Consider the following 26203-nt stretch of genomic DNA (forward strand, 5'->3'; position numbering starts at 1 on the left):
TTTGTTTTTTTTTCCCAACTTTTTCAGTTTCTGAATTCCTTTTCAGGTAATTTTCACATAACATTGAAACAGGCATAAAATTGAAACCTCCATCCAATTTTGGTGATGTAGGTAAATAACAGAAAAATGAGAGTGACTGACGCACTTTTGATTGAGATATATGTACATCAAATGGGCTTTACAATATTAAATTAAAATGCCCACAAAATCCACACTCTGAATCAGATGCAGTGTCGCTGACCGAACGGTCCCCCCTAAAAACTGGTCCGCCCTGCCTTCACTGTGCATGCATCATCAGCCGCGGTTCACAGATTATTACCTTGTTTCTGCTTCAAACTGCCTCCAGTCATCATCTATCTCAGACAGATATCTGAAGCTTTTATACAATTATTTCCACATAAATTCAGCATTATTTCATAATAAAAGACGGAGGAAGCGATCAGAGCGCCTCAGCTACACAAGCTGCTAGCTGTTGCGTTCACTGCGCCTCCGCCATTTCAAAGCATCGCAATTATCGCCTCATTTCTGCTTAAAACTGACTTTAGAATGATTTAAGAAGTTTTACCTTTATCATCTGATGGTTAATAATCACATTAATCCATTTGAATGCTTTGGGTGAAGAAACTCTGTCTCAGATGAGCTGCTGAGATCCAAAATGACGCATGTGCAGTGGCGGCAGGGCAGACTGATTTTTAGGGGGGGACAGTTCGGTCTGTGACACCGGATCAAACATTGTGAGGTGATCGTGAGTGTCAGTCTGCAGCTCATTTTCATATACGAGAGTGATTGGGGCACGTTTAAGATATAATGCAAAATATACATTAAATGGGGTTTTCAATGTTAAATTTAATTAGGTATAAAATCTGTAATCTGGATCAGATCCAGATCAAACTTTTGTCATTCGATAAAGGATACCATCCTACACAACACTCTCAAATATAAAAGAAATTCTACTTTTTTGACAGTATGAATTTTTGAAAATTCATTCAATATAAAGACAGAGATTTTTCCAATTTTCCATGATTTTTCCTGACTTTGCCCTTTGACCTACAAAATGTAATCAGTTCTTGCCTATCAGGATATGAATCTTCAGTAAAAATTTCATAATGATATATGAAAAATTGTGGGCTCCAGGCTGTTCACACACAAACACGGGGAAAAACATAACTTTGTTGGCCAAGGTTATAATGCTGTTTTTGAAGCCAGATAACACCTCTGAAGTGATTTACAAGACATCTTACAGATGTTAGTCTACACGCCTGTGAATGCACATCGCACAAGGTCAAAGGTAATCTCAAACCCCACGCACGTGCACACGCACGTCCTCCTGTAGACGGTGTTAGAAGGAAAAATTAAATATTCACTGTGGAAACCCCCCCCCAAATAAATATGTACTCTTCATTAAAATGAGCTGTAATTTATTATAATTAATGCTTGGATTTTGGTAGAAACTAACTTTAGTCAGCTTTGTGAAACTTGAGAGGCCGTACAGCTTTAAATCATCCGTTTTTCTTCTGTTTGTAATAAGACAACAATAGTGGATGTTGTACAATCCAATATTCCATCATTCAGTCAAATTCCAGAGAGGAAAGCCTAAATATTCCAGCGTTCCCATCGAGCAGACGCTGTCACACGGGCGTCTCACTGGAATCATCACTCCACCGCATAAAAACGGTCCATTATTCACTCTTTCTGAGCTGTGGTCAAATAAAAATATCTGAACTCTGGGGCCGGCGGTAATGTCTTCACCAGCTCTGCACCTTTTGATGCTGGGAACACAAATGCCGCGTCTGAACGAACGCGCTGGGAGTGGCTGCCCACAGTTTTATATGTGGAGGCTGGCAAGCAACGAGGATTTTAACTGTGCACACCAGCACACCACCAACAAAAGACGAGTGTGGCTGAAACGCTGTAAAACTGCAGAGCGGGAAGAAGCTTGTCAACCTTTTCTCATTACACACTGCCGATTTATCCTAAAGGGCTCGTGTGTGTAACATTTGTGTACGTCCTTTTTGCAGTTGAGGTTTGGGGAGTGTCACCTTAAACATCCGCCAGCCGCCAATCAACGCACTACTACGTTTCAGCGCCCACGTTGTTTAAACAGTCCGTGTACTTGCAGTCACATGATGTGCATATCGGTCTAACACTGAGGCGTGATCAGTTGTAGAGTGGCAGTTTCGTATCATCTGGCACTTAATTAATTGATTGATTATTTTCCTCAATTAGCCAGTTAGTTGTCAGATGTATAAAATGTCAAAGAAACCTTCCAACATGCTGTTTTTTCTGCAGCCCAAAGACAATGAGATAGGACAAAAGCAGCTTGTAAAATAAAACAGAAAATATTCACATTTAAGAAACTTAAATCAAAGAAATTGCATATTTCTTTTCAAAAATTACTAAAAATGATTAAGCGATGGGGGGGTGGCCAAGTGGTTAGTACACTTGGTTTCAGTGCGGAAGGTTCCCGGTTCAAACCCCACCCCTGACACATTTCTCCATGTAATGTGCAGTTGCATCAGGAAGGACATCCGGCGTAAAACTTGTACCAAATCAACATGCAGATGCACCCTGGATTTGGTGTGGTGACCCCGAGTGCAAACAAGGGAGCAGCCGAATGGTCTTACAATACTCAAAATGATTAACAGATTATCCAAATAGTTCGCTGCAACTCTATCTGGTGCTGGAAAGGACTGGCACCTTATTGGCATCACTTTATCTTAAGTACACATTTTTAAGATGGTTCAGATATAAATGCAAACAAACCAAATTTGCATAAGGATTTTTTTTTAAGTCCAAGGTTGTTGAGCAACAAGAACAAAACAAAATGCTTCATGAAATGAAGTAAAAAAAAATAGATATGCAATCTACGCTGGGCACCGTTATTGGCACCGTTTGATCATTTCACAGTCAGTCATCATGACAAGTCAGCAGATGGACACATTAATGTTTCAAAGTCACTGAAAATGTGTCGGATTTCATGGCAACTCTGAACAATCTGTAAACATGTGTGAACGTGACTGGAGAGTCTGCACACGGTGCAGTTTTTCTCTGCTGCATCAACAGTCGCGGCCTTAAGGAGTCAAAGACAACCAGAAGGGGGCACTCTTCTCAAATGTACTGGGTGCCATCTATTCTTACAGTTGTATAAGATGTAAAAATTGTCGATTTGCCACACATTTTGCACCCGTTGCTCTTTCTGACATGACTCCACATTACACAGAGGATGGGTGCAGGTGGTCTTGAACCGGGAACTGTTTGTTTTGGAAGCAGGTGCACCAACCACCTGGCAGGTAAACGTCATATCGTCGTATATTACAGCCAATATAGTGACAGGATTCCCTATAGCTATCATGCTAACGCTCGTCACCACGCCACATATCAGCCGCCATCACCTTGTTGTGTTTTTTAAGACCACAGAATTGGTTCCTCTTTGATTCTGACCTTCTGTCAGCTGCTGCACTGAAAGCGCCTCGTGCACATTCTTCCTGAAGCCTATTCAGAATCCCGCATCTGGTTCAAAGCCAAGGTTTGTGTGCTTTGGTGTTAGATGAGGGTTTTACTTTCCTGTGCGATTGTTATCGTTCTCCAAAGTTCTGATTCAATGTCTCCCTACGTGAACTCTCCTCTTCACCTCAGACAGACATACCACAGGTATCAACAACAGGAACAGATCCTTCTCTGCACCCCAGGCACAAAAACTGTGCTGGATTTAGTTGTTTTTTTTTTTTTAGGATGCCACTGGAGTTGACGACATAGCTGCAGACTGTCGCTAGCAAAATTTTTCAATGCCACAACCAAACCAGAAAAAAATTTAAGCGATTTGCACACCGACAAAGCTTTGCATTTTCAGTTATCTATGACAGCACATTAGTTTTGAAAGTAAATATATAATATATGAAGCAGCGGAAGCGATAAATGGAATAATCTGTGATTAATACAATATTACATTAATCCACATCTATTTTGACAATCTGTTATTCATTTTGAGTACTTTTAGAATGGTGCTTTTAATTTTTACAAGGGAGCAGGTTTTCATCACAAATGGATTTTATTCATCCAAAAAGGAAATATATGGCAAAAACAACAGACAGCAAACACGTAAGAGTTTGTAGTTTTTTGTTTAATTACAAATATACTGCTTTGGAATACTCTAGACCATGTGGTTCCCAGCAGGTGGCACGGCTGCACTGCATAGTGCATATTTAATTTTTTTATTATACATTATTTTACAGTTTTTCTTAAAATCAGATTTTATAGTACATCTGTGACTTTGGTAAACCCACTTCTAACACTGAAACAGTTCCATCCACGTGAATAAAAATGTATGTTCAATAAAGATGTGAAGAATTTCTAAAAACACATTTAATAGTTTCATCTTTAGAAGCAAATTATACCTTTAACACGGTGTTCTATACCAATATAAGTCTCGTGCTCTGAAATATGACATTGTTGTAAATATTCTGATGTGCAACACAAGGGCATTACACTAAAATGAAGTACCTTAAAGTATGGTAAAATTGTGAAAATGCCCTTGGACATAGAGGGTTACAGACCACCAGAACCATGCTTTAGCTACTGACAAGCTCCAAAGTCGTGGGTCAGCACTCCACTGTGTGCCCATCTAGTCATATTTTTTTTTTTTTTTTTTTTTGGTATGTGTAGTACAGCAAAGTTACTCTGCACAATTTAAAATCCTGTTTCCCTTTTACATCCTAATCTGCACATGTAGCAAAGTTTTTTTTACATTAATGTGCATCAGTGTCTTGATGGTTACTTGCTGTTGATTTGTTGTACTTTGTAGTTCTAATTTTGACACATTGAAATGTGTTCAGCAGAGTTCAACACAGCAACAAATAACATTTTGAAAAAAGCCGTTTCTGCAAGTCTTCCATCATAAATCCTAACTGCATGCCGATTGTTTGTACTAAAACATGACAGATATGTGGCTACTTCATTCCAGAGACTATTTTCAACACTTTAGCACTATTTCATTACTTTCACCACAACTCTGCTGGCAGATTCAGGGCATTTCCCACAGCACTCTGTGCCCACAGGCCTCCACGCCTTCATGCCAGTTGTTTGTCTGCGCCAACAAAAGCTCAACGCAGCCAAAAGGGTCATCGGAGATGCACACAAGTATCACCTCACACAAAGTGTGCAGCTTCAAACACACTCTGTTTTTCTGTGCATTAAACTGTAAACTGCAGGACAAACATCTGAAGACGTCAACTTGAGCTTTAAGAAACACTTAAACCAATATTTTTCACCATCTTCATTTAATGGGCCAAACACTTAACCAATTAATCCAGAAAACAATCAACAGATTAACTGATAATGAAAATAATTATTTGCAGCCCGATATGTTTGGATTTTATTTTCTTTTTGTGTTTTGGGAAGAGACAAAACTGTGTGCAAGACTTCTTTCCATGACTAACTTTGTTCATTTTTGTCACCTTATATCCTTTATAGGTTAAATAAAAAAACGAAATGAAACAAATTCTAACATAAATGCTTTTTATGGCAACATATTTGAATGCAAAGTTATTGGTAGAATGTATGGTTCTGATTTGCTGGTAATCTAACCAAAGCATAATTGACTAATCTGACAATAATCAATAGACAAATAAAGACATACAGTAGTGTTCAGAATAATCGTAGTGCTATGTGACAAAAAAGATTAATCCAGGTTTTGAGTATATTTCTTATTGTTTCATGGGAAACAAGGTACCAGTAGATTCAGTAGATTCTCACAAATCCAACAAGACCAAGCATTCATGATATGCACACTCTTAAGGCTATGAAATTGGGCTATTAGTAAAAAAAAGTAGAAAAGGGGGTGTTCACAATAATAGTAGCATCTGCTGTTGACGCTACAAACTCAAAACTATTATGTTCAAACAGCTTTTTTAGCAATCCTGTGAATCACTAAACTAGTATTTAGTTGTATAACCACAGTTTTTCATGATTTCTTCACATCTGCGAGGCATTAATTTTGTTGGTTTGGAATCAAGATTTTGCTGGTTTACTAGTGTGCATGGGGTCATTGTCTTGTTGAAACACCCATTTCAAAGGCATGTCCTCTTCAGCATAAGGCAACATGACCTCTTCAAGTATTTTGACATATTCAAACTGATCCATGATACCTGGTATGTGATATATAGGCCCAACACCATAGTAGGAGAAACATGCCCATATCATGATGCTTGCACCACCATGCTTCACTGTCTTCACTGTGAACTGTGGCTTGAATTCAGAGTTTGGGGGTCGTCTCACAAACTGTCTGCGGCCCTTGGACCCAAAAAGAACAATTTTACTCTCATCAGTCCATAAAATATTCCTCCATTTTTCTTTAGGCCAGTTGATGTGTTCTTTGGCAAATTGTAACCTCTTCTGCACGTCTTTTATTTAACAGAGGGACTTTGCGGGGGATTCTTGCAAATAAATTAGCTTCACACAGGCGTCTTCTAACTGTCACAGCACTTACAGGTAACTCCAGACTGTCTTTGATCATCCTGGAGCTGATCAGTGGGTGAGCCTTTGCCATTCTGGTTATTCTTCTATCCATTTTGATGGTTGTTTTCTGTTTTCTTCCACGCGTCTCTGTTTTTTTTTTTTTTTTGTCCATTTTAAAGCATTGGAGATCATTGTAGATGAACAGCCTATAATTTTTTGCACCTGCGTATAGGTTTTCCCCTCTCCAATCAACTTTTTAATCAAACTACGCTGTTCTTCTGAACAATGTCTTGAAAGTCCCATTTTCCTCAGGCTTTCAAACAGAAAAGCATGTTCAACAGGTGCTGGCTTCATCCTTAAATAGGGGACATCTGATTCACACCTGTTTGTTCCACAAAATTGACAAACTCACTGACTGAATGCCACACTACTATTATTCTGAACACTACTGTAGATCGATTATTCAAAAAATAGTGTCATACTGTAAACTGTACTATCATTGAGTGTTAGTTGATGTGTTAAACATCTACTTCACTCAAAAGAGTATCCACATGTTGGACCCCACCCCCCACCCAGCCCCACTCAGCATCAGCACGCCCACTTTTTTAAAGAAAGTTGGCTAAACTCCCACCTGAAATTAAATTTTTTTATTAAACATCCACCCTAAAATAAATTGTTATGACTCCATCATAAAAAGCAAAAAAATACGCTTTCCCAATGTTTTCTGGTCTCTTCTGCGCCCTACCTGTGATGATGTCATCAGTGTGCGCTGGTAGTGGAATCAATGTTTTTGTTGAAACGTGCTCTTATTTTAAAAGACTCTTGTGCAACAAAACAGGAAATATTCCGGGACAATGGCGAGCTTTGTGAAGGTTAAGACGGAACTCTGCTGTGACGGTTTTTATGCTGCCGACATGAGAAAGCAGCTTAACGTTGATTGGACATCCACTGAGGAGCTAAAGACAAGGACTGGACAAAACAAATGTCTGGAAAGTTCTCTGTCTGATGTCCACTCAAAGTTTTGAACATGTACCAGAACTTTCAGACTGACTCACCAGACAAGGAACACATTTAATGATAAAAGGACAAAAACGGACACAGTTATTTGAACTATTTGTGATTTATTTTTTATTTGTGATGGACCCCCCGCTTTCAGGCAGAATTTCATGTGGGACGTCCAGGGCACTCCGATGTGCGATTACGCCATATTTTACTTCGATCTCCAGGGATGTTTCATTTTTCATCTATAGATTTTTTTTCTTTTTGTATTACTATCCTGAAATCTGGCTCTTCATTAACACACACAAGCTCAGTTTGTTGAAAAAGCCGTTCATCAGATATGAGAAACTGAAAATAAGAACATCTCCAGACTGGTAAAAATCCTACATCAATCTGAAGTGCAAAGATCTGAAACGCAGTAACACAGTTCTGTTACAGATCAGCCCTGCAATCGATACACTGCCCCCTACTGTTCACTTTCTTCTTACGGCTCATCTGCACAAATACCGTATTTCCTGGAGTATAAGTCGCACTGGTCCAAAAATGCCTCTTTAAGAGGAATAAAAAGTGTTTTTAAGTCACACCAGACTATAAGTCACTGAGCTTCTCAAAAAAAAAAAAAAAAAACTGACTTATACTCCAAAAAATATGGTATGTTCCTCAAAATGTTCATTAGAAACAGACAGAACCAATCAGAAGCTCAGTTTTACACTTGAGAAATCAGACCGACAAACACTCCACAAACAAACGCGACATCTACGGACTCTGTCGTGTCTTATACCACGAGCAAATCATGTTGACCTCCATCCAGGCAGGTCCACCACCACAACATCTGACTAAAACCTGGACTAACTACCGCCAGTAGACTATGGTCGAACAGAGACCCGGGTTGTCCCATCAGTCCTCACAGACTAAACAACACACACCAAAGTGAAGATCAGTTGGTTTCTCTTCATCTCTTGTCCATGTGGCTGAGTGATGGAAAATGTCATTATCGATATCTGTATAATGTCTGCCCACACAACATCTGTGGAACCTCCAAAACATCAGAGCAGAAGAAGACTGCTTCCATGAGCATGTTCAATGAGATGAAACCATCACAGTGATGTCTACCAAGAAGATAGCTGGGATGTGGGGGCCACCAGGAAAAAGGAAGTGAGGAAGACCAAACCTGCTGTTGGTCTGATCAGGTGAAACCTCTGCACTCATGACTGGTTTTTGTTTGGCATTCTGGGTAAAAATCTGCCAAATGCCTAAATGTCTTTAATTTATTGCTTTGTAGTCATTGTGTCAACAACCTGGAGGTGACGGCCTCATTTCTCTGTAGACTCACTCCATTATACAGGCTACCAGACGTCTCCAAAGCCAAGGAGGGCTCTGTGAAGTTTCTAAGCTTAATTACCTCCAACATGAGAGTAATGTTTTCACTGACGTGTCTGTCTGACAGCAGGATAACTCAAAACGTAATAAATGGATTTCACTGAAACTTGGTGAACAGACAGACAATGTTCCAGGAAATGAGTGGTTCAATTCTGGAGGTGATCCGGAAAACATTCTGAACTAGAACAGAGACCCAGGAGAATCTTTGGCACATAGTAAAAATTTAAGTTGTGAGATGATGTTTAATAAACTTGTTGAGCAGATGGATAACAACCTGGAAACTCAAGGATTTGATCTTGAATGTATCTTCGATCCAGAATCAAGAAGTTTGAATGGATAGGTGGCCTTGGCAGAGGTACGCGCTCTCTCGAGTGCTAAATCTAGTTCCTTTTTGTTACAGTAATGTTTTAGACTGGTCTGACAATTTTCTTTTTTTTCTCAGTGCACACTTCACTATTGATGAAGTGGAGGTGAGACTGTGACGTCACGGCTGCAGGTAGAACCTCTGGTGACTTTGTCCATTCATTCATTCATTGAACGTACTGTGTGAACATCAGTGCCTTTTGTGGGGGGGGTTGTTGATGTTTCCTTACCTTCCTCGGACTCGGGTTCGGGTTCTTGACCTCCTCATGTTGGGGAACAGCAGGCATTTGCAGAAAGTCCTCCTCACAGCAGATGAAGCTCACGGTGCATCCCATCCGAGCGGAACCAAACCCATCCACAGCGTCACGGCCCCCCGGGAGATTTAAGGACTTTCAGGCGTCAAACCACAAGACAAACGTCTCATTCGGTCGCTGGAAAAGGAGCAGCTGCAGTTTCCCGCATTTATTAGCGGTCGACATGTGCGCAGTGTGAAGTTAGTGACCTCCCACCCAACACAGGTACACACCTCTCTCTCTCTCTCTCTCTCTCTTCATAAAGTCCACGCGGACTCTGAGTCGACGTAACCTGATGAATACTTTGTTCTCTACCTGTAGCTTTGCTGCCACCTGCTGGATGCTTTGCGCAGCACAACAACAATCATTGATTTGTTCATTTAAAGTACAGACAATACCCATGAAACATAAATAGTCGAGGATAACACAAGAAAACACAAAACGCATTTACATTATGGTTCTCAAAAAAAAAAAAAATCAGCAAAAAACTAGTTAAAAAACTACTCCAAAGCAAAAATATGCAAAATTATACTTGAGTGTAACATTTCTGAGGTCAATCAGAATGATGATACTAACACATCAAAAAGTCCTGATCACTGACAGCACGTTGAGACAAGTAGAATTCTTTAACATTCATTCATTCATTTTCTGCCATTTATCAGGGTCCATGTCACAGTGGCAACAGACTGTGCAGCTCATCCCACATTTCCCTATGCTTGTCCAAGTCCTATAACTCTTCCTGAGGATATGAACGTGTCAGATCAGCTGGGAAATATAAACCCCCAGCTCTGGAGCAGGTTTTCATCCAGGATGTCTCTGTACATTGCTGCATTCATCTTTCCCTCAATCCTGACTAGTCTCCCAGTTCCTGCTGCTGAAAAACATCCCCACAGCATGATGCTGCCACCACCATGCTTCACTGTAGGGATGGTGCCTGGTTTCCTCCAAACATGACACAAAAGAGTTCAATCTTTGTCTCATCAGACCAGAGAATTTTGTTTCTCCTGGTCTGAGAGTCCTTCAGGTGCCTTTTGTCAAACTCCAGGTGGGCTGCCATGTGCCTTATACTAAGGAGTGGCTTCTGTCTGGCCATGCTACCATACAGGCCTGATTGGTGGATTGCTGCAGAGATGGTTGTCCTTCTTGAAGGTTCTCCTCTCTCAACAGAGGAATGGTGGAGTTCTGACAGAGTGACCATCGGGTTCTTGGTCACTTCCCTGACTAAGGCCCTTCCCCCCCAAATCCCTCAGTTTAGACGTGCAGCCAGCTCTAGGAAGAGTCCTGGTGGATCTGAACTTCTTCCATTTACAGATGATGGAGGCCTCTGTGCTCATTGGGACCTTCAAAGCAGCAGAAATGTTTCTGTGCCCTTCTAAGGTCTACAGACAATTCCTTTGACTTCATGCTTGGTTTGTGCTCTGACTGTCACCTGTGGGACCTTATATGTAGACAGGTGTGTGTATTACCCCAGGTGGACTCCAATTAAGTTGTAGAAACATCTCAGGGAGGATCAGTGGAAACAGGAGGCACCTGAGCTCAATTTTGAACTTCATGGCAAAGACTGTGAATACTTAAATTTGTAATTACTTAGTTTTTTATTTTTAATACATTTGAAGAGAAGGGACCCCCTCACTTTTTTGTGGAATCTACAGAAACACAAAGGAATCATGAATTCATATTTTATTTCATCTGTTTTCTCATGGTAATGCACAAATTATATTGTTAGTTAAAGAAAAAAGTCAGTTTTTTTCAAAAATCAAGACAAAAACAAGAAGCCATTATATATATATATATATATATATATATATATATATATATATATATATATATATATATATATATATACGAGGGCTGTCAATAAAGTAACGGTCCTTTTTATTTTTTTCAAAAACTATATGGATTTCATTCATATGTTTTTACGTCAGACATGCTTGAACCCTCGTGCGCATGCGTGAGTTTTTCCACGCCTGTCGGTGACGTCATTCGCCTGTGAGCACTCCTTGTGGGAGGAGTCGTCCAGCCCCTCGTCGGAATTCCTTTGTCTGAGAAGTTGCTGAGAGACTGGCGCGTTGTTTGATCAAAATTTTTTCTAAACCTGTGAGACACATCGAAGTGGACACGGTTCGAAAAATTAAGCTGGTTTTCAGTGAAAATTTTAACAGCTGATGAGAGATTTTGAGGTGATTCTGTCGCTTTAAGGACTTTTCATGGTGCGAGACGTCGCGCTGCGCTCTCAGGCGGCGTCATCAGCCTGTTCAAGCTGAAAACCTCCACATTTCAGGCTCTATTGATCCAGGACGTTGTGAGAGAACAGAGAAGTTTCAGAAGAAGTCGGTTTCAGCATTTTATCCGGATATTCCACTGTTAAAGGAGATTTTTTTAATGAAAGACGTGCGGACGGATCCGCGCGTCGGGACGCAGCCGACGCGGTGCGGCGGCACAGGAAAAACACCTCCGTGTTGATAACCATTTGTAAAATCCAGGCGGCTTTTGATGGCTTTCAGTGGAGTGAGTATATGAGAAATTGTTTAACAGGCAGGACATGTTCCAACTTGTCCTTAAGGCTTTCAACAGAGGTGTTTTTCCTGTGGCGGAGCGTCGCGGCGGCTGCGTCCCGACGCGCGGACCCGTCCGCACGTCTTTCATTAAAAAAATCTCCTTTAACAGTGGAATATCCGGATAAAATGCTGAAACCGACTTCTTCTGAAACTTCTCTGTTCTCTCACGACGTCCTGGATCAATAGAACCTGAAATGTGGAGGTTTTCAGCTTGAAACAGGCTGATGACGCTGCCTGAGAGCGCTGAGCGACGTCTCGCACCGTGAAAAGTCCTTAAAGCGACAGAATCACCTCAAAATCTCTCATCAGCCGTTAAAATTTTCACTGAAAACCAGCTTAATTTTTCGAACCGTGTCCACTTCGATGTGTCTCACAGGTTTAGAAAAAATTTTGATCAAACAACGCGCCAGTCTCTCAGCAACTTCTCAGACAAAGGAATTCCGACAAGGGGCTGGACGACTCCTCCCACAAGGAGTGCTCACAGGCGAATGACGTCACCGACAGGCGTGGAAAAACTCACGCATGCGCACGAGGGTTCAAGCATGTCTGACGTATAAACATATGAATGAAATCCATATAGTTTTTGAAAAAAATAAAAAGGACCGTAACTTTATTGACAGCCCTCGTATATATATATATATATATCAATTTCAGTGGAGCATCATTGACATGGGAAACATGCATTTACATTGTCAAAGCAAGTATTGCATAGAGCCAAATTATAATTTTTTTTCTTCATTTATATAGCACCAAATAACAACAAAGTTGCCTCAAAGCCCTTCACACAAGTAAGGTCTAACTTTACCAACCCCCAGAGCAACACTGGTAAGGAAAAACTCCCTCCCAGTATAATCTCCTGTTTCGGGTTTACGGTGTTTTATGTCCATTGCTCTTTCTTTTCTTGTCACAGCAGCTCACAAACCTTGCTGCTGTGTTTGCACATTGTTGTACTTCAGCCATCAGATAGTGAAGTTTGTTGATGTTGCTCTCAGAGTCTGTTTGGCTGGTTGTGATCTGTGTCTCTGTTCATGTCTCTGATGTCTTGGTGCAGTGGGCAGGTGGTCAGGAAGTGCAGCTCGGTCTCCACCTGGTGTTGTGAGCAGTGGGTCTGTCACAGTCTGTCTTCGCTGGGGAGTCTGTGGCGGTCTTACTCCACGGCTAGGCTGTGTTCACTGAGTCTGTACATGGTCAAAGATTTCCTGACCTTTGGGTCGGTCACAGTGCTCAGGTATTCCGTCTGTCTGTTTAGTGCCAAACAGCATTCCAATTTACTCTGGTTTTTGGTTGATTTTTTTTTTTCAATGCATCACATAGTTTTCTGCTTGTTTTCTTATAATTTGGTTTAGTCTAGCAGGGTTTGTGTTTGGTGGCTCTGCTTGTGTTTGCGTGGAGAGTCCCACAACCAGCTGGCTGAGGGGGCGTAGATCAGGGCTTTGTTATAGAGCATATTGGGGGTCACTGTTTTTAAGGTGGTCATAAAATTTATTCCTGTCTTTTGAGATTGAATAATTAGAGCAGGGGTAGGCAACCTGTTCCAGAAAGAGCCATGAGGGTGCAGGTTTTCTTTGCAGCCACTGACTCCACCAGGTGATTTCACTGATTAACTGATTCCATCTGCTCAAAGTGATATTAATCAGTAAAATCACCTGGTGGAGTCAGTGGCTGCAAAGAAAACCTGCACCCTCATGGCTCTTTCTGGAACAGGTTGCCTACCCCTGAATTAGAGGGTATCATACTAATTCTACTCTGCATGTATTGTTTGGTGTTTTTGCAGAATTCGCAGAGTCTCAATTACTAGAAAATAAAATAGAGTAGAATAGAGCCTTTATTGAAGAACCAAGCAGTGGAGTATTTGGATATATGTGGCAGAATGATGACATGACATCCTTCCTCACCTGATAAACCCTACTGAGAACTTGTGAGCCCTTTTAAAACATGACATCAGCTCTCATATTCCTCATTACCACTAATCACACTAAAAAGAAATGGGATTGAAAACAAAAATTAAATAAATTAAATGGTAAAAAAAAAAAAATACTTTAATATCTCTGGTTTGTACCATCATTTTTGCACTGCTTGTCTTCCTCCCCAGGTTCACAGGCAGGGGTACCAAGATGTTGATGGCCATAGGATGTGCTGTGAGCAGTCCAGGAGGTTGGGGAGCACATGCTGTCAGCAGCTGATGGGATATGGAGGCATTCACATAACTGGAGATGGAGGAGGAGGTGTTTGTAGGAAGGAGTTACTCAATTGCTTCACCTCAGGGAGCTTTGGTGGATTACTGCTGCTTCTATAAACTATCTGCTCACACACAATCCATTTCCTCATCAGAAAAACTCTCACTTCTTTAACCAGCTGAGTCCACCATCTAAACAGTAACGTACTGTGGTTCCGCACACACCAGCTCCGAAGGCAGTGATCGCTGACAGTCTGATCGGTGTAATTCATGCGATAGCCAAAACACACACAATTGACTAACTACAGCCTCTTTACACCTGGCACCTAATTTTGTGCTCAGATTACATACATGTCAATAGGAAAGTAGAGTTGGACAAGTTCTAAATCCACTTTTCACTGTGCACTTTAAACTGAGCTACAGATGATCAAGATAGAGCCATGAAGGTTTGATGTGGTCGTACGAAAGATCATTAGCAATATGATGTAACAGAGAAACTAAACCAAAAGAAGCTGGAAGTGGCTTAGTGCAGATTTCATCTGTAGCAGGACTGTGTTTGAGCAAACACAAGAAGAAACGAGCAATTTATGACTGCTGGACTAAGGATCAGATACTGATCCTTCATTGTAAGTCCCTTCGGCTGCTCCCTTGTTTGCACTCGGGGTCGCCACAGCAAATCCAAGGTGGATCTGCATGTTGATTTGGCACAGGTTTTACGTCGGATGCCCTTCCTGACGCAACTCCACATTACATGGAGAAATGTGGCAGGGGTGGGATTTGAACCCAGAACCTTCCGAACTGAAACCAAGCACATTAACCACTTGGCCACCACCCCTGCTCCATTAAAAGCTTGAATTGGGCTTGATGAGGTTTAAGACATGACTATACAAAACAATTCAAGTTGTGATTTTAGATCCTCTGTCCACAAAGTGCAGGTTTATGTTTCGGTTGGGTATCAGAACAGTGCGACTGATGGACTTCACCTCTCCCATCGCGGGGTCTGCTCTGATTTCAAAGAGCCTGATTACCTAGGAGGGAAGAAAGAAGACTGGCGTCAGTTGCCTAAAGTCCTTCCTGGTCTAGAAACAGTGACACGTGGGCAACATGTGTTTGGTGGAACTCAGGGTTGGGTCACGCCCACGTAGATTGCTTTTTTATGCTTCTGCTACTCCATAACTCCGTGGAAATGCAATCACTTTGATACAGTCGTGAACCTTTCAAAGGTTAATGTGTTGGTGGGTGTCGCAATGCAATTCACCACCAAAACAGTAGGCCGCGTGACGTTTTTTTGTGAAGACTGACCTACTATTCCATGACATCTGTGGTCGTGAAAGGCGAATTTGAAACCACAAAAGTGAGATTCCAGAAATGATTTATTTAGCAGACCAATCACAATACAATTGTTGTCTCGATGTGTTGTTACAATTTTTGGGAGGTGCGCGTCAGGCTACAGGGAGGGGCTCAGAGGGGATTCGTAATGACAGAAGGCTCTGTGTGGCTACAGAGTTGCAGATACAGACAGTGGTGGGCACAGTTTCGATAATCGAAGATAAAGTTTTCATTATCGGATTATCGGATTAAACTCTGTGCGATCAAAAAATTCTCGCATGAATGAAAAATCAGCTGAAAAAGGGCCAAAACTTGCACAGTGTAAACCCAGCTGAAGTACTGAACGTCTGGCACCAGCAGATCATGGCAGTGTTCTGTTTATTTTGACACCAGTTATATCAGACGGTTATCTAATTACAACTTGGCTTTTTTTTTACAAATAAAAAATGGCATATTTTACAAAAGCACATTTATCTGTAAACACCAACACACGACACACCTCACATTAACGTGTTGGTTTACATAGAATGAATCAACCAATCAGTGTTTAGCAGAGGCACATTTTACCCAGAATGCCAAGTAGTAAACTGGAGCTTCCAGCAGGGGGCAGGATGCTCAAAGACAGAAGTGCTGACTCATTGTTTGGGTCTGTTGTTGCTTTTGATGCTTCCAAAAGCAATCATCGTGTTAAAACTCAAAATCAGCTTGTTAGTAGTTGCAAGTGTGACAATACTGGAATTTATCGGTTATCGGTTATCTGTAACTTCTGACACATTTTTGGGTGGTTTATCGTTTTATCTTTATCGAAGATAACTTTTCAGTTATCTGATTATCTGTTATCGAAGTTAATTTTTTTTTTGGTTATCTTTGCCCACCACTGGATACGGAGTAGCATAAATTACAGTCACACACAGGTAGGTTGTTTTTGCCTCTTTATTTGCAAAATTATTCACAAACTAAATATTTTTAATTACATTTTGTTGTTGTTATTAAACCCTTAAAAGCCTGTTGCAAAGGTTTTAGCGATTTGTCACTCACCCGAAAGAGAGCCATGTACATTTCAATCTCCGCGATCCTGCGACCAACGCAGCCTCTCACTCCGAAGCCAAATGGGATAGAGCCAAAAGGGTTGGGCCTTTCCCGCCCATCCCGGAGCCATCTGTCCGGCTTAAACATGAACGGCTCTGGGAATGTGTCCTCATCGTGACTGATGGCGTAATGGCTAAAGGTGAAACTTGTCTGGGGTAGCGAGGGGAGAGAAAAGCTCTCAAGAAAGAGATTAAACTGAAATTCTCCGTTTAAAGAACCTTTCATTTGTTTTATTGCTATCTACAAAGACGAGCAAAGCCTTTAACATTGTACAGAGAGTGTAAATAATGAATAGGCACACCTACTTTCTTTGGAAAATGGTATCCATCAATAACAACGTCTCTTTCTTTACTGATTCTTGCATTCATAACAACCACAGGGTACATCCTGCAAATCACAAAATAAAAAACACTTTTATTCTTACATTCAAGTTCACTGCATTTAATGTAGTACAAAAACACAAAAATCACCCCTATGTTCACTTACTGTTCAGTAATGTAAAGTTACCTTGATATTTGCACAAATTTGATCCCCGCACTGACACGCAAGCTCACGTGCCAGTGAGTAAACTCATCGTAAACTTGTAAATTGTGCTTGGCTGCGTGCCAGTGCACAATTTTTTTTTTCAAATGTTTAAAATTTCTGGCATGCATAAATTTTGTGTCACGTGCATGAAGATTACACAACCTATTTGAAAACACTGTGTGTTGATGCGTGTCATTGCGTGCAGGGCATCTGAACAATGATAAGATCTTGCATCTATGATAAACATAATTTTACAGATACATTATCCAACTCATGAGAAGGAATGAAAATGCAACTGTTTTACCAATCCATTACTATATATACGTATTAGAAATAATTACATTTGAGACAAGATTCCAAATACATTCTCCACCTCACGATGCACACAAGACAACCTGCAGCTGGAGATAATTTCTCTGACTGCTAATTATTGAAGCTAATGTTTTCATTATCAGATTAGCTTTTCAGATAACTTTAAAAACAATCATCAAATCAATTATCTTCGATAAATTTTGGTCCAATAATTTTTAGATCGCTAACATATTATTGCAAGCTTAGTGAATAAAACTAACAGTTAATAAACATTTTTAAAGTCTGATATCAAAGATTTTAGAGCCTACCTGTTAAATGCTTTGTAGCAGACATACAGTTCTATCCTCTACAAACAGTGGAGAGCTGGTTTCAGGAGAAACTGCTCTATGCTCTGGAATCAGAGGAGAACTGGTCACAGAAGACAAACAAATGATCTCATTTTGTTTGACACCCTACTAACCACCCCGCAATATCACTCTAGTCATCCAGAGGTATACAGTTTTAACTTATGGTTAAAATTTCAACCTAACTAATTTTGGACAAGTTATTTAAATTAACGTTACGTCTGAAGTTTTCTAAAGTGAAAATATCAGCTATATGTTTTAGTTTTGAAGTATTGCACTAATTTTAAAGGCGTTAGTGTGGACATGGTGTGTGCAGTGCATTATGGGTACTGTAAAAGTTCACGACAGGAGAAATCCATTTGAGACACTCTGATCAGCCTCCATATGGACAACAGCATTAAACTCTTTGTATATTGTGCCTAAAACTCTCGTGAATATATTCTCTGGGTTTATAGACGTTGTTATTGTGTTTGTTTTATGTAAAAATGCCAGAAGAAGCTCAGGTTGCTTCTCCATTCTTTTCAATTGGAATCACTGTGAGCTGCAATCGCTTCCTGTTTGCTGTATAACGTCTTGTTTATTGTCCTTTACAACACTGTTTGTTGTCTTTGTTCCAGAGTAATATATATAGTATATATATTGAGAGGAGCCAGCTGAGGTCGTTCGTGGTATTATATATATATATATATATATATATATATATATATATATATATATATATATATATATATATATATATATATATATATATATATATATATATATATATATATATGATGTCTGAAATTCAGTTTGTGTTCATTAAATTCCACGCAGATTAAACACAGCAGGCACGGGGGATTATTTGGAATAGTTGTTTTGGCAAGTTTTCACTGTCTCTACTGCCATCTACTGGCCAGTAGTGTTCATGGCAGCATTATCTGGTTATATCAGACGGTTGTCTAATCACAACTTGACTTTTGGCTTTTGCAAATGGCTTTTTTTTCTAATATGAAAAAAATGGAATATTTTACAAAAGTATTTACATATATTTACATGTATTTACAATATTTCACATTTATATGTAAACTAACACACACGTCATATTAACATGTTTGTTTTTACATAGAATGAATGAGTCAACAATCAGTGTTAGCGGAGGCTATTTTACCCATAATCCCTTTGGCATCTGTGTGTGTTTGTTACAAAACTTCAGAATTAGTGCATTATTTAAAATTAAAAGTTATGTGTTATATTTTAACTTTGTACAAATGACAGTCATTAATGTAGTTATTCTATACAGAATAATTTAATTTATAAATCAAAACCATAAGCCAAAACTGCTTTATTTTCCAAGACCTCTGCCTCACAGTGGAACTGCTGTATGCGGTTAAGGAATAATGAATTTTTTTTGTTGTTGTTGTAACAACCTGGTGGTCAGACTCCTTTTGCTGCGGTAGAGTAAAAGACGTAGTAAACAGGAGCTTCCAGCAGGGGGCACAGCACACAAAGACAGAAGTGGTGATTCATTGTTTGGGTTTGTGATCGTGGTGTTAAAACGCAATTTTGAAAGTTATCGGTTAGCTGTAGCTTCCAATAAATTTTTGGGTGGTTTATCAGTTTAGTATTATAAAAGATAACTTTTCAGTTAGCTGATTAGCTGTTATCGAAGCTAACTATTTGGTTAGCTGTGCCCACCACTGGTCAAGGGGAACAAAGCGTGGTATCAAAGCATAGCGTCAAGTGGGACAGAGTGTGGTGTTGAGCAGAACAAAGTGTAGCGACACTTCACCATTGTCTCCTGGACGGATGCCAGGATGGTGATTATTTTCCTACAAAATCCAAACTGATTCCTTTACAATGGTAACAATATACAGGTTGTTATATGCAAATGGAGCGCCTTGGGGCAACTGTTTGTTGTGATTTGGCGCTATATAAGAAAAAAGTTGATTGATTGATTGATTGAAATGAAAAGGACTCAATGGCTGGTATTTTATTTTAATTTTAGGGGGTAGGGGGATTACAACCTGTTGACATGTAGGCATGAAAGAGTTTTTAACAAATGGGGGAGTGAAGGAGTTCAAGTACTTCAGGCTCTTGTTCTCGAGTGAGGGGACGATCACGTTCGTGAAATGTCTTGTAAATCACTCCAGAGGTGTTATCAGGTTACGAAAACAGCGTTTTCATTTTAGAAGTGTGTATTTCTCGCTGGCGTTTATGTAATATATGACAAATTTCTTAGATTTACACAGAAACGCCGCAGTTTCACGATGTTTTCCGCCATGTTAGATTGGGAGCCAGAGAGAAACCAGCCAATGACGTCACTGTTCCTGTCTAGTCTGATTGGCTGCCACCATGTGCTTCCCATAATGCTTTGCACAAGTCTGTGAAAGCCCGCACTTGATCTATGATGTCACTCTTGGTCTCAACCGTTGCTGCCGGAACTCGGTCAAGGTAGTCTGATCTTTTGAAAGTTTTCCCTTCAGGCAAACTTTTTAATTCATTTTTTTTTTCTAGACAATGTGAATTTTGATAGTAGTGGTAATGTCATTAAGGCCATAAACTCTTAGTTAGCAGGCATTTGTCTTTATGAGTTACTACGATGGGGGGAAAAGATGTTGACAAGTACATTCTTATGATGGATGGTTATCAGGAAACAAGGCTCAGGCGTGGTAACAATGTGTTCTGTCTCACCTCAGGGCCTCTTTGATGACAGCCTTGAGGTACGGCATGCGGGTAACCTCTTCAGCTGAGGGGATGGTGTCTGCCAACAACCAAGAGGACACTTCTTTATGGAGCGTGTCCTGTTCTTGAGGGTACTTTGAGAGCAAGTACATAGTCCATGTCAGAGTATTGGATGTCTGGATAACAGCAAAACCCAGAGTCAATATTCAAATATATTGCCATTTCGATGCAGTCCACAAGCACGGAATGTCAGAAAGATCATGAGTTGTGATGGGATGATGTCATTAGTGCACGTGATTACTGTTTGTCCACCATGTTGGTTGGCAGACGTTATTAATAAAGGCTCTTCTGGGTATGGGTAGGAGTGCTACGGGTCAATGTCAGCTCCGTTCAAAACTTATCTGGTTGTCAGTCATCGTGACACGTGGTGACAAGATGAACCAGTTTCACTTGATCATTGTGCAGTCTGTTTAAGAAAGGCAGCGTACTAAGTCATCTTGGCAGTCTGCATGGATCCTGAACTCAAATGTTGCTTCGTCAGGATGACGAATAAAACGTTTGAGTTTAATGTACCTAAAGAGGTGCAGATTTGTGCTTTGCATTCAATGATAGACCGAGATCTGATCTCAGCGAATGAATCTACGTGTACAAGCCCCGCTGAGATCTGCTGTCAGTGGGGCTTGTACACATAGGTTTCAAAACTTCAGTATATCCTTGAGAAATCTGCTACTTTGGCAGTTTTTTCAATATTACAAAAGATAAGTGGTAGTTGCATCATTAGTAGATTTTTAGATTTTGGAGTAGTTTGGTCAAAGGTCAAATTTAAGGGAAAACATGGTCTGAAAAGCTTTTTTTTTTTTTGTATATCTCAACAACCAAAAAGCCTCAATGGATGATCTAAAGCACATATTGATCAGTAAAATATTTGTGATTGTATAAATGACATCATAATGATATCCCACAGAAGTCACATGATGAAGTCATACATGGCCAAAAACACCAATATAGACAGATGTGTATATACTTGTACATTTATATCATAGTGTGTAGAGTATGTACGTATGCATCAACTGATCAGATATTTTTCATTTCTTTATGCCGTTTTGGGGAGAACAAAAAAAAAAAATAATAATTCAGGCTTCATGGGAGTATTTGAAACAACGTGCTGTTAATGAATTCCTCACGGTGGAGTCGTGCACCTGTGGACATTCATCAATGAATGAGTGTCTATAGCAATATGCCTGTGTTGATGTCAGTACAGTCAGTAGGTGGGCAACGAGTCTGAAAGGTGAAAATCCAGCCAGGACAAGTCTGCATGACCAGACCTGTAGGGGGAACCCCATAATAACCAAAGATGTACAGCATTAAGTGCGGATGCAATGGCATAATCCTTGCAGAATTTTTTAAAGACGGCAACACGTTCACCCTGACCAACATGTGGGTACTTTTCAAACACGGCTCACACGCTGGAAGCAGGTTCGTCCTGGAACAGTTATTCCTCAGCATCAGTGGCGGTCCTAGTCTGTTTGGCGCCCTGGGCAAGCAACCCCACCGGCGCGCCCCCCCCCAAATGCAATTGCGGCAGCAGGGCATACTGCGCTACTCCACTTGGGGGGGTAATAAGCGCCCTCTGCCTTCTGTGTGGTGCATGTATCTTTCTGCCATTGTCTGACAGACAGGTTTTAACCGGAGGATCCCCCCACCATCACAGGCACAATCAGAATTTCTTTTCAATTTTTATTTGAAAAAACGTGGAAGAAACTTAAATATTACTATAAACATAACAAAAAAAATAAATAAATAAACAAACAAACTGTAATACTGGGTAAGTTAAAAGTATAAACACACAAATAAGAAAATAAATAATGTAGAAATAAATACAAAAAATAAATAAAATAAAAATATTACTGTAAACAAACATATCAAGACAAAAAATAAACTGTAATACTGTGTAAGTTCAAAGTATAAAATACAAATAAAAAATGAATACTGTAGAAATAAAACAAAAAATAAAATAAAATAAAAATAAGGCATTTCTAAATTGCACCAATATAAAACCATTTGAGAAATTATGTGTACAGTGGCACTTTGATAAAGACACAAATCTCACTGCACAACTGGAGGAAGGTCTGAACTTTTTTGTAGGACAATTTACAGTATTTCACATTTTGGGGAACAAAATGAATTGCACAACTGTTGTGTAAAGTCCTATCCTTCATTAATAATAATTCAATAAGAGACAATGATTCAGTAATAGACTACTAACTACACTATTACTTTTCAAACAAGAAATACAAATTAAAATGTACAAATGAACATTGTAGAAAACCTATTTGCTGGTACTGTACTTTGAACAAGAAGATATAGTTTAATGTGCAGCAGGTTACAGCCTACATAACACATTTCACACAAGAAATGACACAGCTTCTGCTTACCTTTATCTTTTGCTCGTTTCTCCTCTTCTTCTTTTCTCTTCTTCCTAAACTGCACACCTGATGGCTTTGCCCTTTTCTTTTCCATCTTCCATAATACACACTGAAGCAGAATAGGTTATCACCCCCGCCCATCCCCAGGGTTGCCAGATTGACAGTTGCCAGCACCAACACAACAAAACCTCCTCCAAACCTCCAGAACCTGTTACCTGTCTGTCAGACCATGACAGAAATCTACATGCACCACACAGCAAGCAGAGGGTGCTCATTACCCACAAGTGGAGTATAGCGGTAGGCACTGCTGCAGCGGTTGCAATGCGTTTGGGGGGACCGGGGGTCGGTCATGCCGCCCCAGATAAGAAGCCGCCCTGGGCGGCTGCCCATATCGCCCATATCAGAAACCGCTTCTGTTCAGCATGACAGTGCTCTTCCACACAAGTCAACAAACACAGGATACATTGCAGCTGCGCAAATCTTACTCCTCCTGCCTTACAGTCCGGAACTCATGTCTGCTGACTTTTCCTGTTTCCCAAACTAAAAGAACACCTGTAGGGACATCATCACTCTAATGATGCAGAGGTGCAAGCAGGGTCGCTGGTGCTGACAGAAGACACCCAGTTTCTTCACAGACGGGATGCATAAAGCTGTCCAGTGTTGGTGTAAGTGTGTGGAAAGGGAATGTGACTATGTGGAAAAGTAATGACACTGCCTTATGTAGAAGATTCTGAGCTTTAATCAGATATGTGATTCATGTGAGTATCTTGTCTGATAGTGAAATAATCCCATAGGAGGCAGAATGTTTCAGCCAACACCAACCACCAAGGTATTAAAGGCACTGCGCTGCGGTGGTTTGAATCATATTTATCTAATAGATTACAATTTGTTCATGTAAATGGGGAATCTTCTTCACAGACTAAGGTTAATTATGGAGTTCCACAAGGTTCTGTGCTAGGACCAATTTTATTCACTTTATACATGCTTCCCTTAGGCAGTATTATTAGACGGCATTGCTTAAATTTTCATTGTTACGCAGATGATACCCAGCTTTATCTATCCATGAAGCCAGAGGACACACACCAATTAGCTAAACTGCAGGATTGTCTTACAGACATAAAGACATGGATGACCTCTAATTTCCTGCTTTTAAACTCAGATAAAACTGAAGTTATTGTACTTGGCCCCACAAATCTTAAAAACATGGTGTCTAACCAGATCCTTACTCTGGATGGCATTACCCTGACCTCTAGTAATACTGTGAGAAATCTTGGAGTCATTTTTGATCAGGATATGTCATTCAAAGCGCATATTAAACAAATATGTAGGACTGCTTTTTTGCATTTACGCAATATCTCTAAAATTAGAAAGGTCTTGTCTCAGAGTGATGCTGAAAAACTAATTCATGCATTTATTTCCTCTAGGCTGGACTATTGTAATTCATTATTATCAGGTTGTCCTAAAAGTTCCCTGAAAAGCCTTCAGTTAATTCAAAATGCTGCAGCTAGAGTACTGACGGGGACTAGAAGGAGAGAGCATATCTCACCCGTATTGGCCTCTCTTCATTGGCTTCCTGTTAATTCTAGAATAGAATTTAAAATTCTTCTTCTTACTTATAAGGTTTTGAATAATCAGGTCCCATCTTATCTTAAGGACCTCATAGTACCATATCACCCCAATAGAGTGCTTCGCTCTTTGACTGCAGGCTTACTTGTAGTTCCTAGGGTTTGTAAGAGTAGAATGGGAGGCAGAGCCTTCAGCTTTCAGGCTCCTCTTCTGTGGAACCAGCTCCCAATTCAGATCAGGGAGACAGACACCCTCTCTACTTTTAAGATTAGGCTTAAAACTTTCCTTTTTGCTAAAGCTTATAGTTAGGGCTGGATCAGGTGACCCTGAACCATCCCTTAGTTATGCTGCTATAGACTTAGACTGCCGGGGGGTTCCCATGATGCACTGAGTGTTTCTTTCTCTTTTTGCTCTGTATGCACCACTCTGCATTTAATCATTAGTGATTGATCTCTGCTCTCTTCCACAGCATGTCTTTTTCCTGGTTCTCTCCCTCAGCCCCAACCAGTCCCAGCAGAAGACTGCCCCTCCCTGAGCCTGGTTCTGCTGGAGGTTTCTTCCTGTTAAAAGGGAGTTTTTCCTTCCCACTGTCGCCAAGTGCTTGCTTACAGGGGGTCGTTTTGACCGTTGGGGTTTTTACGTAATTATTGTATGGCCTTGCCTTACAATATAAAGCGCCTTGGGACAACTGTTTGTTGTGATTTGGCGCTATATAAATAAAATTGATTGATGAATTGATGACTGGGGTTCTCAACACATAGGCATCTCTGTGCTGGATCATGCACAGAGAAACACACAACAGGACAAAAAAAATAAAACAAATCTCATGCTCCCCCACAATGCAAGCGATACTCCTCATTTTAGTCTCTCTAACTCTCCTCCAGAGAGACCTGCTACCAAAGACATCCATTTGTCACCTTAGATCACTAGTTAACATCCAAGTCTCACAACCTCACAGTAAGACAGGCAGCACCAGGACCCTAAAGACTTGTCATTAAACACCTCTGTCCAGCGACCTCATGACTCCATAAGCTGTTCCCAGGCATCTCTCAATCTCAAAAGCTGAGGATCCAGAGACACGAATCTCCCTGCTGAGATAAGTGAACGTCTCCAACAGGTGAAGTTCAACACTTTCACCACATATAGATATATTTCTGATGACTGAGTCCAGCAAGTCATTAAAAGCCAAGGCCCGTATGTCCAGTGCATCTCAAAGTCCTTTCAAAGAGCTCCTAACTTAGCCTAAAATATCGTGGCAAGGACTCCCAGCCTAAGAGAGATCCAAGAGGTGTCTGAGAGCAACTCTGGGCAAGGAGTTGACAGAAACTCCTATCTTAGTGAGGAGGTGGGCTTGACCCCCTTGCTAGGTATGACGTGGTCCTGTAACAGCTGTGATTGGTGGTCACGGAAAAGGAAGGGGAAATAAAAAATAAATGCACTCTGCGCTCCTACATGTGAATAAAGAGTAAAATCAACTGACCATATAACTGCATTAAGAAATGCGTAATCATGTCATGATGATGATACTCGGCAAAATTAAATTGGAGCAATTGCCGGTCCGGTCGCTACACCTGTAAATTGTTGTGCTACAATGTATTATGGGAGTTCTGGGTTTTGGGGGTTTTAAATGTTGCTATTGTGGTTAATATTAGTTTTAAAATGTTGTTAGTGTTGTTGATTTATTGTGTTTTTGTAGTTCAATTGGTTTAGTGAGTTAAGTGTCACC

The 26203-nt window shown here is 40.4% G+C and overlaps 2 protein-coding genes across 3 annotated transcripts in view; both read right to left on the bottom strand.

The window, feature by feature from the left end:
• tns1b (tensin 1b) overlaps positions 1–9639 on the bottom strand; it is a 432602-nt gene extending 422963 nt beyond the window's left edge. Inside the window, exon 1 of the mRNA XM_034186320.1 lies at positions 9426–9639. Within this exon, the coding sequence (XP_034042211.1) occupies positions 9426–9530 (105 nt within the window). The 5' untranslated portion in view covers positions 9531–9639. The remainder of the gene's footprint in view (positions 1–9425) is intronic.
• Positions 9640–13759: 4120 nt separating this feature from the next.
• LOC117525167 (sterol 26-hydroxylase, mitochondrial) overlaps positions 13760–26203 on the bottom strand; it is a 38434-nt gene continuing 25990 nt past the window's right edge. For both annotated transcript variants that reach the window (XM_034187016.1, XM_034187015.1), the window contains 4 exons: positions 20495–20661; positions 16946–17027; positions 16590–16790; positions 13760–15250 (listed from right to left, as the gene is read on the bottom strand). In XM_034187016.1, coding sequence (XP_034042907.1) covers positions 15119–15250; positions 16590–16790; positions 16946–17027; positions 20495–20661 — 582 coding nt within the window. In that variant the 3' untranslated portion in view covers positions 13760–15118. The remainder of the gene's footprint in view (positions 15251–16589; positions 16791–16945; positions 17028–20494; positions 20662–26203) is intronic.

Source organism: Thalassophryne amazonica, chromosome 14 (assembly GCF_902500255.1).
Source record: "Thalassophryne amazonica chromosome 14, fThaAma1.1, whole genome shotgun sequence".
Lineage (NCBI taxonomy): Eukaryota > Metazoa > Chordata > Actinopteri > Batrachoidiformes > Batrachoididae > Thalassophryne > Thalassophryne amazonica.